Source organism: Thermobia domestica, chromosome 9 (assembly GCF_964235325.1).
Source record: "Thermobia domestica chromosome 9, izTheDome1.hap1.1, whole genome shotgun sequence".
Classification (NCBI taxonomy): Eukaryota; Metazoa; Arthropoda; class Insecta; order Zygentoma; family Lepismatidae; genus Thermobia; species Thermobia domestica.
Genome location: NC_137462.1, coordinates 173,312,006 through 173,324,510, shown reverse-complemented (window position 1 = coordinate 173,324,510; position 12,505 = coordinate 173,312,006). Strand labels below are relative to the sequence as shown.

General features: G+C 32.8%; 1 protein-coding gene across 4 annotated transcripts in view; it reads left to right on the top strand.

The window, feature by feature from the left end:
* Nucleotides 1-11,580, top strand: part of FucT6 (alpha-(1,6)-fucosyltransferase 8) — a 236,754-nt gene extending 225,174 nt beyond the window's left edge. For all 4 annotated transcript variants that reach the window (XM_081772210.1, XM_081772212.1, XM_081772209.1 and 1 more), the window contains 2 exons: nt 597-747; nt 5,226-11,580. In XM_081772210.1, the coding sequence (XP_081628336.1) occupies nt 597-747; nt 5,226-5,558 (484 nt within the window). In that variant the 3' untranslated portion in view covers nt 5,559-11,580. The remainder of the gene's footprint in view (nt 1-596; nt 748-5,225) is intronic.
* Nucleotides 11,581-12,505: the final 925 nt, after the last annotated feature.

Here is a 12,505-nt window from a genome sequence, read left to right as displayed (position 1 = left end):
CTGTGTTTGGAAATAAAGACTTCATAGTTTCTTGATTTCGGCACAGACAGAAATGATGTAGTCAGCACCTCGCTCGGCCTCTTTACTTCTCCAGTTGCCCCACATACTCATTTTAAAGATGGGTCCTCACTCTCCCGCTCCCACAAGGGATCGAACCTGGGGCCCAGTTCACAGGTTGACGGCTTACCGACTACACTACCGCGGCACTAATGTGTAATGTACATATGAATTTTACATTTTTTTCTTCTTTTTTTTTCACTTAACCATCAAATGAAAACGCTATTAAAAATATTTCCCCTCAATAAAACGCTATCTTTGCTAAGTCAATATTGGGAGTATATTGAACCAAGATATATATACATATAATTATTTCCTGGTTCAACATTCTACCAATATTGACTTACAGCAAACAAGACGCCATTTTACTGAGGAGAGAAATATATATATATATATATATTCATAATAATATCTGTTAGTAAGAAATTAGTCTTGTAGCGACTGACTGTATTAGTTCCTATGATTTTATTAAAGACTATAATTACAGAATATGTTTCATTCCATTATTGATTTCTCAAATTGTGATTTGATATTTGCAGATATCCTAATTATGAAATTTTGGGAGACACAGAGATAGCTCGTACCGCAGGAATTGGACGACGATATTCAGAAGGTTCTCTGCGTGGGATTATTATAGACATCTATTTCTTATCGCTTTCTGATTATTTAGTATGCACATTTTCCTCCCAGGTAAGTAACTTGTAACTAGGATGTTATAAATACAAGCTTATTACAAATAGTTATTACAAATAGCACTGATAACTAGAGATGCAAGGGCTTGGGAAAAAAATTAAAAAGCCTAAGTTTTTCCCCACGGCCTTTTGCCTGAGAAATTTTGGATTTTTAAAATTATTTTAGTTTAGTGGAGAGACAATGGTACATTCATTTCACCTTTGTTTTCCCATTATAACACGAAAAAACATTAATTACTGCATTCTGAAGAGAAAATTGTGAAAAAGTTAGAGAAGAAAATCTATCATTCGATAGGAAAGAAAGAGTGCAAATCGGTGGACGCATTGGGTTTTCTAGATCCAACGAATTTTTTAAACAGTTATTACATTAACTTAAACGAGAAAGCTTTTTTAAGTAAAAAGTGTAATGATTTTAGCAATAACTGTTCTAAAAGTTTAGTAGTGTGCAGAGGAGAGGTGTCAACCATTGTAGCTCAGAGGGGAAACTAAAATCAAAGGGATGAAAAATGGATGTAACTAACAAATCTCCCCTGCAGTGTTAATTATATAGTTGTGGTAAGGATGGCACAATGAAACACAACAATTTCAAAATGCGAGAATAGAGACTAGATATCATGGAAGATAAAAGGGAGAGAGTAGCGAGGAAGTAAGTTAACTTAGGATAGGTTTTAAGCACAGTACCTCTTAAATTTGCATCGATCCTCGGTTTTGTGGAAAATTGTGATTATGATTTCCGCTAGTGATTTGGTCTTTTAAGCACAAACGATGAAATGATGAATGTAACGTCTGATGTTCAACCTGCCCATCCTGTCTACTGCCAGGGCGTCGACAAGGGTGCTTACTCCAAAATCTCTTACAGTAGAAACTCGGTGCTGACTTTATCCATATCTGCAATGACTGTGTCGACAGTGATGAACCCTATCCGAGTTTAGGATGGTTCTTCAGTCTGCAGGCAGTCAGTCAAGACTATTCTGGTTGATTGATTTTGTGCAGGCCATTGGTGACGTCAACATTTAATCACTTTCTGGGAAGAAATGACGTGTAGTTCAAAGAAATGCAATGGCTTTGGAGTAAGTGACTTAGTCTGTAGTGTTGTTTCCTTTTTTTACAATACGATGACATTTCTTGACAATTTTTTTTCCTAAGAATTATCAGAATAAAAGCCCAGATAAGTCAATTGTGATCACGAAAAGGTTAACAAAATAATAATAATAATAATAATAATAATAATAATAATAACCAGATGTCTTGGAAAATTTTACTATTCAATTTCGGTAATACAAATCATAAATGAATCTGCTCCGCGATCATTTTGTGCGAATCGTGGAAATGTTTTTGAGAATGTCATGAAAGTAAAGAGAATCGAACTAAAAGAAAGCTGTAGAGTAACCATTAATAGTAAAGGTTGCACGTACAGCAAGATAATCTCCATTAAGATTTTCTTTACTGTAGAAAAAGGATGGCCACTCAGTTCCCAGTAACGTGTAACAATAAATATTATAATCAAAAAAGAAAGGCGAATACTCTATGTATGTACTTTATTTACATTATTTTTCTCCGTAACAGTACATGTTTCAGTTGATTAGAAATCGGGGAAAAGATTGTAAAACTAGATGCATAAAGTCTTCTTAAATTGAGCTTCTCGAGTTCGTTTGAGCCGTACTTTGTAACTGGCGAAACATTAGTTTAGTTGCCGATAGCTCGCTGTGAAACCTTACTAAAAATTTTCTCTATATGTTTAGATTTGGGCAAGTATTTCAAGCATTAACTAAATTATTGTCAATTATTAACCAATGATATTCCATTCATGTTTATTTATTTGAACAGCATTAATTTAATCATAGTAACAACAATAATAATGACAATAATACTTCGGCGAGTTATACGTAATATTTCGATGAGTTATACGTTATTCAGAGGGCGTAAACATTGCATATCAAAACTTTATGCCGCCACATATTGTGAGAGCTTAATTTGGTAACTGGTTTTTCGTTGGACGATGAACTTACGTTCAGATCAATTAATTTGCAAACCATATAGTTTTAATATGGATATCTTTTGATGATTTTATGTACATATTTATTTTTCAAGTTGCATCAAAATCGTTCAGGTATTTAACAAGGAAAGCCATTAGTTCAGTAACGAAAGTTCATTTGTTTCGTAGCAAAATATAGTGCTATGGAAAACAAAGATAGAATAGATGACGTAAAAAGCGTGTCAAATGTTTCGAGATTATAATGCAAATAAAAGATTTTTTTTTGTCATCTCGCAATGTATAAAATCTGGCGTGCAATTGTTAATATTGAGCAAATAAATAAATTTATTTTTGATGGTGAATATTCTTCACGGACATTAATTAAAGACTTGTTTATTCATTAAATTTATTATTATTATTATTATTATTATTATTATTAATAATAATAATAATAATAATAATAATAATAATAATAATAATAATAATAATAATAATAATAATGTTCACTGAAATTATAGAATTCACACTAACCTTGAAAGTCAAAGTAGGTCATGGAAGAGTCAGAGAAATAAAAATCCTTCAAATGCCAGGAGTAAGGAAAGTTGATAGATTTCAAGTACGGTTAGGAAAAATGCCATATTTCATGAAAGGGTTAAGAATATTCCTATTGCTCAAGTTATGTTAGCAAGTATTACAGCTGTCAAAGAATATATAAGGAACACCAAAGAATCAATGCAGATTCAGAAAGATGACAAAAAGCTATAAAAAGATAATTATCTTCAGAAATAAAGAAGCTTGAGGAGCACCAAAAGGTAGTAAAACTTGAAACTTCGAAAGAACAACAAAATCTTTAGATGTTGCAGAAGAAAAGAATAAGTTAGATTGGTCGGTAGGTAATCAAAGAGATAGGCCAAATTATGCTATACAAGTGTATTCAGAATGAGGAGCTATTTTCTGAATGCATAGTTATCATTTGCTACTAATGTTTTATTGTATTCCAAATATAGGAAGTTTTACTCATAATAAGGATTTATAGTAAGAAAGTGACCTTATGCTGTAATAATAATAATAATAATAATAATAATGATAATAATAATAATAGGAGAGCGTTCCACTGCTATAGGAATGGTAGAGACCGATTCAAAAATAATAATAATAATTATTATTATTTTAAAGTTCACTATAAATGATAATTTTGCGGGTCAGGACAAATTTTCTTAGACATTGAAATTCAGGGAAATTGATCTCAGAATTTCGGTGTGAACTATGAGTTGACAATATCAGGTTTCTGTTCTCGACTTACAAGCACCGAATAAAATGTAGAATAAGCACATCAGAACTTCCCTCGTTCAGAGCAACTAAAAAGAAGAGATGTATTGGAAAGCTGTGGGAAGTCTTACAGTTGCAAAGGAAAAATATCTTCCCAGTACAAAAATGTTAGTCTTCATCATCATAATAATAATACTAGTATAAATAAGAAATCAATATGCAAGAATATAAATGTACCGGTCATTGTAAGAAGCATTGATGTGTTAAAATTATATACATCAATACCATAAATTAGGTGGAAATATACTGCAGCGATATACCACAGAATGAATTCTTCTGGTATTTACCGCTTCAAATAATACTAATATTTAGTTTCTTGTGCCTATAACACAGTCATGGTGTTTGAATTAATCGTTGGTAAATGTGGTGATTTTCTCGATTCCATTTAAGAATTTTCATTTGCTGATGGCACCGACAGTAGCTGCAGGCCAATGTTGAGGAAGATTTACTTACTTATTGGTCGGCGCTACAGCCCTTGAAGAGCCTAAACCTCCCTAACCACTGTTCTCCATTCTTCTCGGTTCTCTGTTTTTCTTCTCCAGCTTCTGACTTCTAATTTCTTCACATACTCTTCTAGAATGTCTATCCATCTTTTTCTGGGTTTGTCTCTTCTCTTTCGACCGCCTGGTTTCTCTATGAACACCTTCTTAGCCGTTCCGCTTTCGTGCATACGCTGTACATGCCCTGCCCATCTTAATCTTCCTTGTTTGATTCTTATAATTATATTTGGCTCGACATATAGATCTTGTAATTCTACATTTGTTCTTATGCACCATGTGTTATTCTCTCTTATTGGTCCATATATTTTTCGCAGGATCTTTCTCTTTTTGGGAAGATTTACATGTTTTTATCAGCTTCTGTAATATGTGATTCCTTCTTATTTTCTTAAACCGTTCTTCCCGATGCTTTAATGAATTTCTTTTCTCCAATGAAGAACCATAATTGGGTTTTAAGTACAAGGAGCTAATTACTATTATTTGGAAAGGTGAATATAGGAGTTCTTTCTAAAAAAATGTTCACCCTGTACACATATGATATACTTATGGATTCCAGTTTAAGAGGACAACTTAACATGTTTTTACTGTAGCTTTCTTTGTTAAAGCATTTGTATTGAGCAGTTAGGTTACATAAAAACGAATACAACTTTAATTGTAAGTTTTGTTTCGTTACAGGTGTGTAGGATTGCGTACGAAATAATGCAACAGTTTTATCCAGATGCTGCAGACCGATTTCGATCTCTTGATGATATTTATTACTATGGTGGCCAGAATCCTCACAATCAAATCGCCATTCTTCCACACCATGCTAAACGTGGAGATGAAATCACTTTGGAGAAAGGTGATCTGGTGGGCGTGGCAGGGAATCATTGGGACGGCTTTTCGATGGGGAGGAACCGACGAACTGGTCGCGAAGGACTTTATCCATCATTCAAAGTAGTAGATAAAGTGGAGGCTGTGGATCTTCCGTTGTATCCGGAAGCACAACAAAAGTCGAGAGAGACGTGAAAATAGTATTAATTAGAACCAATTTGTGTAAAAGAGGATTTTTAAGTGCAGCTTTAAGACTGGTGCTCTTATGAGATAATTCATCGATAGTTGCCAAAACTTTTTTAAGTTGTAAATATAATTTTTTTTCTTAAAAAAAGGACTTATATATACAATCATATGTGTATATATTATTTGTATATGTGTGCGCGCGTGACAGATTACATTCTTTTAAATCGTATGTACATTTTGAGAACGAAAGAAAGTTTACTTTCTTTTTTTAAATGAATTTCTTCTTTTGTAATTTTGCTGACGAATTTGATAGTTGGTCTTATTGTTTCGTGATAAGGTGTACTTAATTACATACCATGATCTAATCAGCTATTGAGAACAAATTAACATTCCTAAAATGTGATTGATTCCAAGTTACATTTAAGACTTCGCAAATAAGTAGTTCTTGCTGAAATGAATATTTTTTTGGGAAAATAGTCAGTGGAGCGATATTATGGTGTAGAAATTAGGAATTATATAATTAATCTACAAATAACGAAGAGGATTTTTTGAGTCAATAATTGTTGTATACATCGAGATACCGTGGAACGAACCTGAGGAAAGATATCGACCTAGTCTTTCAAACCAAGAGAACAGCGAAAGAATATCATGATCAATTGGGCGTATTGTGTACTCTACTTAACCTCGTATTTGTAAACTCATTACATTACTTAAATGATAATACGCCTCATAGATATGTATGTATTAGTGATGCATCGATAGTAAATTATTTATTTAAAATACTCTTTTTTTTTTTTTTTAAATAGACAATTCGAACTAAACACCTTGTAGTGTTCAAAGTATGTATTGTGTAAAATTCATACTAGTCCTAATATTAAAAGAATAAACATAAATTTACTCTGACAAACAGTATTAAAGAGACATATAGAGTCTTGTAACGGTTTAAACACAAAGTAGCCACATTGTATTTCGAGCATGCAGCAGACTCATTGCCAGTTGACTGTTTGCTGATGTAATTGTCTGTAACTTCGAAAAATAAATTTACAGTGTATTTAAAAAATAAATTTTCCATATATAGACGCGTTGCTTGGTATATAATTAAACACAAACAAATTATATGCTGAGCAAAACAATATATTCATGTGAAAAAATTATATACGTGTGACAGTTTAACCAACTAACACTTTGGTTTCATCAGACACTATCTGATGAAGCCAAAGTGTAAGTTGGCGAAGCTGTCACACGAATGTAATGCTTTAATGTGAATATATTGCTTTGCTCAGCATATAGTTTGTTTGTGTTTAAAAAATAAATTCAATTACACTGTAAGATAGATTTATTTTCTTTCTAGCTTACCGGTCAAAACAAGAGTGGATGTATAATGAAGAAAGAAAAAGGAATGTTAGAGAGACAAATAATAATAATAATAATAATAAGTGAATCGTGCCGAACACATCAGTGCACTTTTTTTTTTCGCCGGAGGTTAAGGAATTCAGCGGAGGCGAAAGAGGGAAAGCTGACACGGGCTTCTGTAATTTTTTTTTCTTTCTCCTCACTTCCCGTTTTTCACGTGTTCATTCTTTTGAATTAGGACAAAGCTGTATGTCTTTCCATAGCTAGAACACTAATCGATAATTACAACGAGAATTATGTATCTTTACTTGACTTGAAAATTTTTTTTATATCATATATTTAAATAAGTGTTAAACTGAAAAATTTGAAGAATAATACATGAACAAGTGAGGATCGTATATTATGAAAGAACAACAGCAGGAACTCAAGCCAATTAATTAGTAGATTGTCTTCTAAAGATAGGTTACTTTAATGATATTCACATTAAATAATAGTAAGTTGGTATTGCCCAAAATGATGAGAGTGCAGACGAAAGGAAATTTTCGTGATTGATAAGGATTTTTGTATGTATTATTACTACTCATAGTAATTCTATAATTCGTTCTGATCTATTGAAAAATATTTTGTTTTTAATTGTAAGCACTAAAGTATTTCAGAAATGATTGCATTCAGGAACTTGATTTAACTCGACAATACAACTCAATTTTTGGTGCTTCTTGTCAGTCCGTAACTTCAGTTTAAATTTATGTATTTAAGAGGAAGCAATGCTTGCAACCTTGTGACCAATTTACAGTATGTACGTATAGTAGTTTACAGGTCTATTGGTTTCATTGTATTTGGAATTAATAACAGTGTATTATTGAGTTTCAAGTATATTAAAAATAAGATAAAATATCATTTCAATTAATTGAAGAATTACATATAACGAAATTCTAGCTTAATCGTATTTCTCACAAGGAAAACGATTCAAGTGTGACACGAAATTGTGGAAGAGTTTATGCGCAAACGAAGTGTTTTTCTGTACAATTAAACCCATTAGAGGGAAAACCCCTCGATCTCAACTGTTCCGGAGATACAGAGAAATAAGAGGAAAATTGGTGCTCCGATATTTTGCGAATTTTTGGATATGTAGCGATAGTACAGGTAAAAGAAACTTTAAGAAGTAAAGCATTCCTTCATCCACAAAACTTTAGTAATAGTTGCTTAGACACGAGGGTCACAAAACTGAAGGGTCCATAAAAATTCTAGGGAAAGGAGGTTTTGGAGCGGGAAGGCGAAAATAACGGAAGTTCCATTGTTCTCTGAAATAGGCGTGTAAGGTGTCTATGTATAGGTTTCTTGGTACGCTGAATCGAATAAAAGCATCATCAGGTCAAATAGGATGAAAAAAGTAAAAAACGGTGGCTGTATGAACGTTCCAAACATTAATAATTTCTACAATTATTAACCGATCGGAACGAAAAATGCCTCAAAAGTGTTTTTTACTATATTTATTTATTTATTGCCAACACAACAGGCTGTAGCTTAATTACAGTGTTGAAAATTACATAATCACATAGTCAAGGGTGAAAATTAAAATGATCCATCAAAAAAAAAAAAAAAAAAAAAAAAAATGAAAATGACAGCCGTTTAAACTTTCCAAATAATCATAATTTCCTCAATTATCAACCGATACGAATCAAAGTAGAAACAAAAATGGGTGTTTGCATTACCTTCGGCGATTAGGAACATCAACATAATACAACAATAAAGTTTCAAACTGGCGGATGTTTGTAATTAAAAAGATCTCCTTGTCTCTTGCAGCCCTATGTCAAAACGTGAAATAGGATTTGTAATTTTCTGTGTGACTGGCGATGCTGATTTAAATGAAAGCATTGATGGTCTCCAAACCGAACATTAATATATACATACAACAGGTATACATACAGCATGTTTCCATGCAACAACTTTATGTGATATAGAATATACCAGGCGCCCTGGTTTTCGTTTTTTAAGTGGAAGATACTATTTTTGGTTATTGATCATACTTTGCGTTTTAATGCATGTCATACAACTAGACTGTCGTTCTTACGTTGCAACAATATGTTTATGTTTCATATTATTTGATCTGTATTTCTATAGTGCTTTTGCACAAGATGATCTTTTATTTTTCTTCACATAATAACGTCTCTGTTGCTTTGGCAATATAATTAATACATTTTCATATAATCTTTTCTCATTTTCCACGAACTAAAGACATGATATATTAGCAAGTAATATCATACAATTTTATCCTTCGTGTCAATGCCGTTTGTTATTCCTCATAGCCCCTTCTTTTTCTGGCCCCGGGTAAAAACTACGCCACTCACCTCAACATTCAACATCACTTTTATTCGCTCTGTTGCATCTTTCTTGACATTTAAATGCAATTTTCAAACATATTCACTCGCAATATAGCCGACAATTCACAAAATATCAGAGCACCAGCTTTCTCCGTATCCCTTTGTATCTCCATAACGGTTGAGATCGAGGGTTTTTCCCTTTAATGGAATTCATTGTTTACAAAAATACTTTGATTGCGTATAAACTCTTCCACAATTTCGTGTCACACTTAAATCGGTTTCCTTGTCAGTAAATCTGATCATTTTTGACACTTCCTTTTTTGAATGTAAATGGCCAAACCTATTTTACATATGAAAGGTCTGAAATTGAACTGAGTTCTGATCTCACTTGACTTTAGAACATGCGGACAAATTATGAAATTTTGGAAAATATATGCAAACGGAAATTTATACTCTCAAAAAGTGGACATTGCCTCATAAATGATGATATATATATATGGTAACGCTAATTTAGGTATTTTCCATTAGTTACAATTACATAATCGACTAACATAATGTTGATACCTAAATCGTTTTATTATATTTAAAAATGTTATGAAAGAGTTGTACAATCTACTGAAACAGCTAATTCGATTTTCTTTGGATCATTTTTATGGTTTACCTTTCCAAACATTTTGTTTGAGAAAGTCTTAAGCTTTCTTAATAGTTTGCCAAACTGATACAGTAAATGTGGTGGCAAAATCATGTCGTGATGCCGAAAAGATAAGAAAATAATATGGGATCATATAATATGTTTATGGGAAACTAATACTTCGTTCATTTAGTTACCTCAGCAGTATAATAATGTGGCAATTTATCGTACTATTGTATGAATGTAGTAGGATCACGTCTTAACTGCTTATTTACAATCTGTTCAAAAATTGATTGGCTGGATTGGAGTTCTAGCATCCCTTTCAGCAGCGAGGCTATATGGGATCCAAACATGAGCGTCCACAGAGAATCGAACCCGGGTCTTCCGTGCCAAAGATGTGTACGCTAACCATATAGTTACAAGACAGAGAGCTCTATCTGTAAAGAATATACAATGCTAGTGATTGGTCAGATCACGTATTCTTACTTCACCATCGAGCAAAGGTATTGTACCGTCCTCTCTTTCTGAAGTAATTTGATTTTCAAACTTTGAAAAAGGAGCGTTATATGCTTCAAGTCAAAATACATCGTTCAGCAACTTAAATGATTAAATATTTCAAGTAGAAATTTTATCTAAAATGTGAAGTACGTAAAGCGTTTTCACGTATTATTATTATTTTAAGGTGGATCACCACCCGGAAGTCAGTACATATTTTAGCTTATTTCCTTAACTACTGCGCAATGAAACGTTACATATTATAAATATTGTACTATAAGATATAATTATGTTTCAGCTACAACACAGGACACTGATTTATTTGGTTGTGTCTTCTGATATCGAAAAAGGTAACAAATAAAAGAAAATATTTGATTCATTTTAGAATGAGCACACAAGATGGCACTTGCTGTTCGATCTTACTAGAAGTGCTCATTTTTATGAAATTTTTATTTGTATATGTAAAGTATGTTAAAGCAACAATCTTATGAAACAGATATATTGTTTGACAGTTTCTCGTGTTATGTTTCACATTTTATTTAAATATTAATTAACATTTAAGGAAATAGATCTTGAGAAGAAACTTGCGCAGAACGCCATAATGGGTTGTTGCCAAATTTATACGTTTAATTCCTGGATTCTAGCCTTGCAGTTCGAGAAGTGAAACTTAGCTGTGAATTCCAGTAAGGTTCTAAAATCAATTTCTCCAGTAAGTATCCAAGCAGAATTCCATTATAACTTCCAACTTCCTTTATTATTTGGCATAAGTAAACACTAGACACTATCTGGCAACGCCACATTATACAAGCAATATTTCGCATACCACCAAGAACACCTGGTGATCCACCTTAATGATTTCACACTGTATGTGGTATATGAAAGTATTTTTAGTGAAGTGAGTTTTTCGTGTTGTATAAAATTAATTGTTTTGTTTGATATGCTTATAAGATGCTATAGTGTACCAATGCCTTTTTTTCTTCCTTGTGTAGTGAGAGTAAAAATTTAAAATATATTTATCGATGCATCACTATTAATTTCACTGTCCCTTTCGTAAATGTTACCCATTATTCTTAATTATATTGACTGTTTCTTTGGGAATGAATCTAGATGTTGTTACCAAGAGCATACGAAGGTTAAGAGTTATTTGTGGTACAAAAAATGTACATCTATATGTATATTAATCATGTTTCTAAGGGAAAATAAATCTTTACATTAATTATAGATGAAATAATATTTTTTCTTAAATTTTTATTCAAAAAACTCTTTGTATTATATAAAAAAATTAAGATTCTATTATGTGTGGTTTCTGATATACAAGGTTGTTAGTGCAAATTGCAACACCATGAAAGACACGAATGAATGAAATGAAACGTATACCATGGATTACATGACTATACACCTATTATTATAATTTCAGAACTGTAAAACACTTCTAACATTGATAAATCTGTATGGCGTGAAGCCATGTTCTCCAATCAGAACCTCGATATGGCGCGACTCCGAATCAATCGTTGAATACGTTTCTTACGAATCACCTGCTACGCTGCTTGTATGGAAGTCCTCAAGATATCCGTATCAGCTATATGAATGTGCGAAAAATATATGAAGACAAGAACAAATTAAAATATACGATACAAGAAAGCAATTTTATAATAATAAGCATGTAAGTAGTACAGTGGTTAGGCATCTTACTCTGGTATTGTGGCTATTTTTTGTGTACCAATATACATACATAAAGATATATATCTATTGCCATGGTTGTAGTGCCTACAGAAGTACGTTCATATAGTACGAAGCGGCGTTCTCATAGCTCTGGCTTTTTCCCAAACCATCGTTGTAATAAACATGAGTCTAGCCACCAATGTAAGTATAGACTTCACCGCCACGCCTTTTCAACACGCTTGTAAGCATAGAAAGTTTCAAGACAAGCATTTCCTTTCCATTACCTGCTTCTGCTCAAACATTCCTCCTCCCTGCCCGAGACAAGAATTTGGACATCCTTCCAATATGTAATCATTTTTAGTGGCCAAATGACCCGCGTATAACGATTTGGAAGTTACGTATACATGATCCAGAGGACCCCTCCCCTCTTCCTTGGAAAAGCTCGTGGACAGTACTTACTTCTTTCCAGTCTGTCCTCGATCCTAGAATCTGGT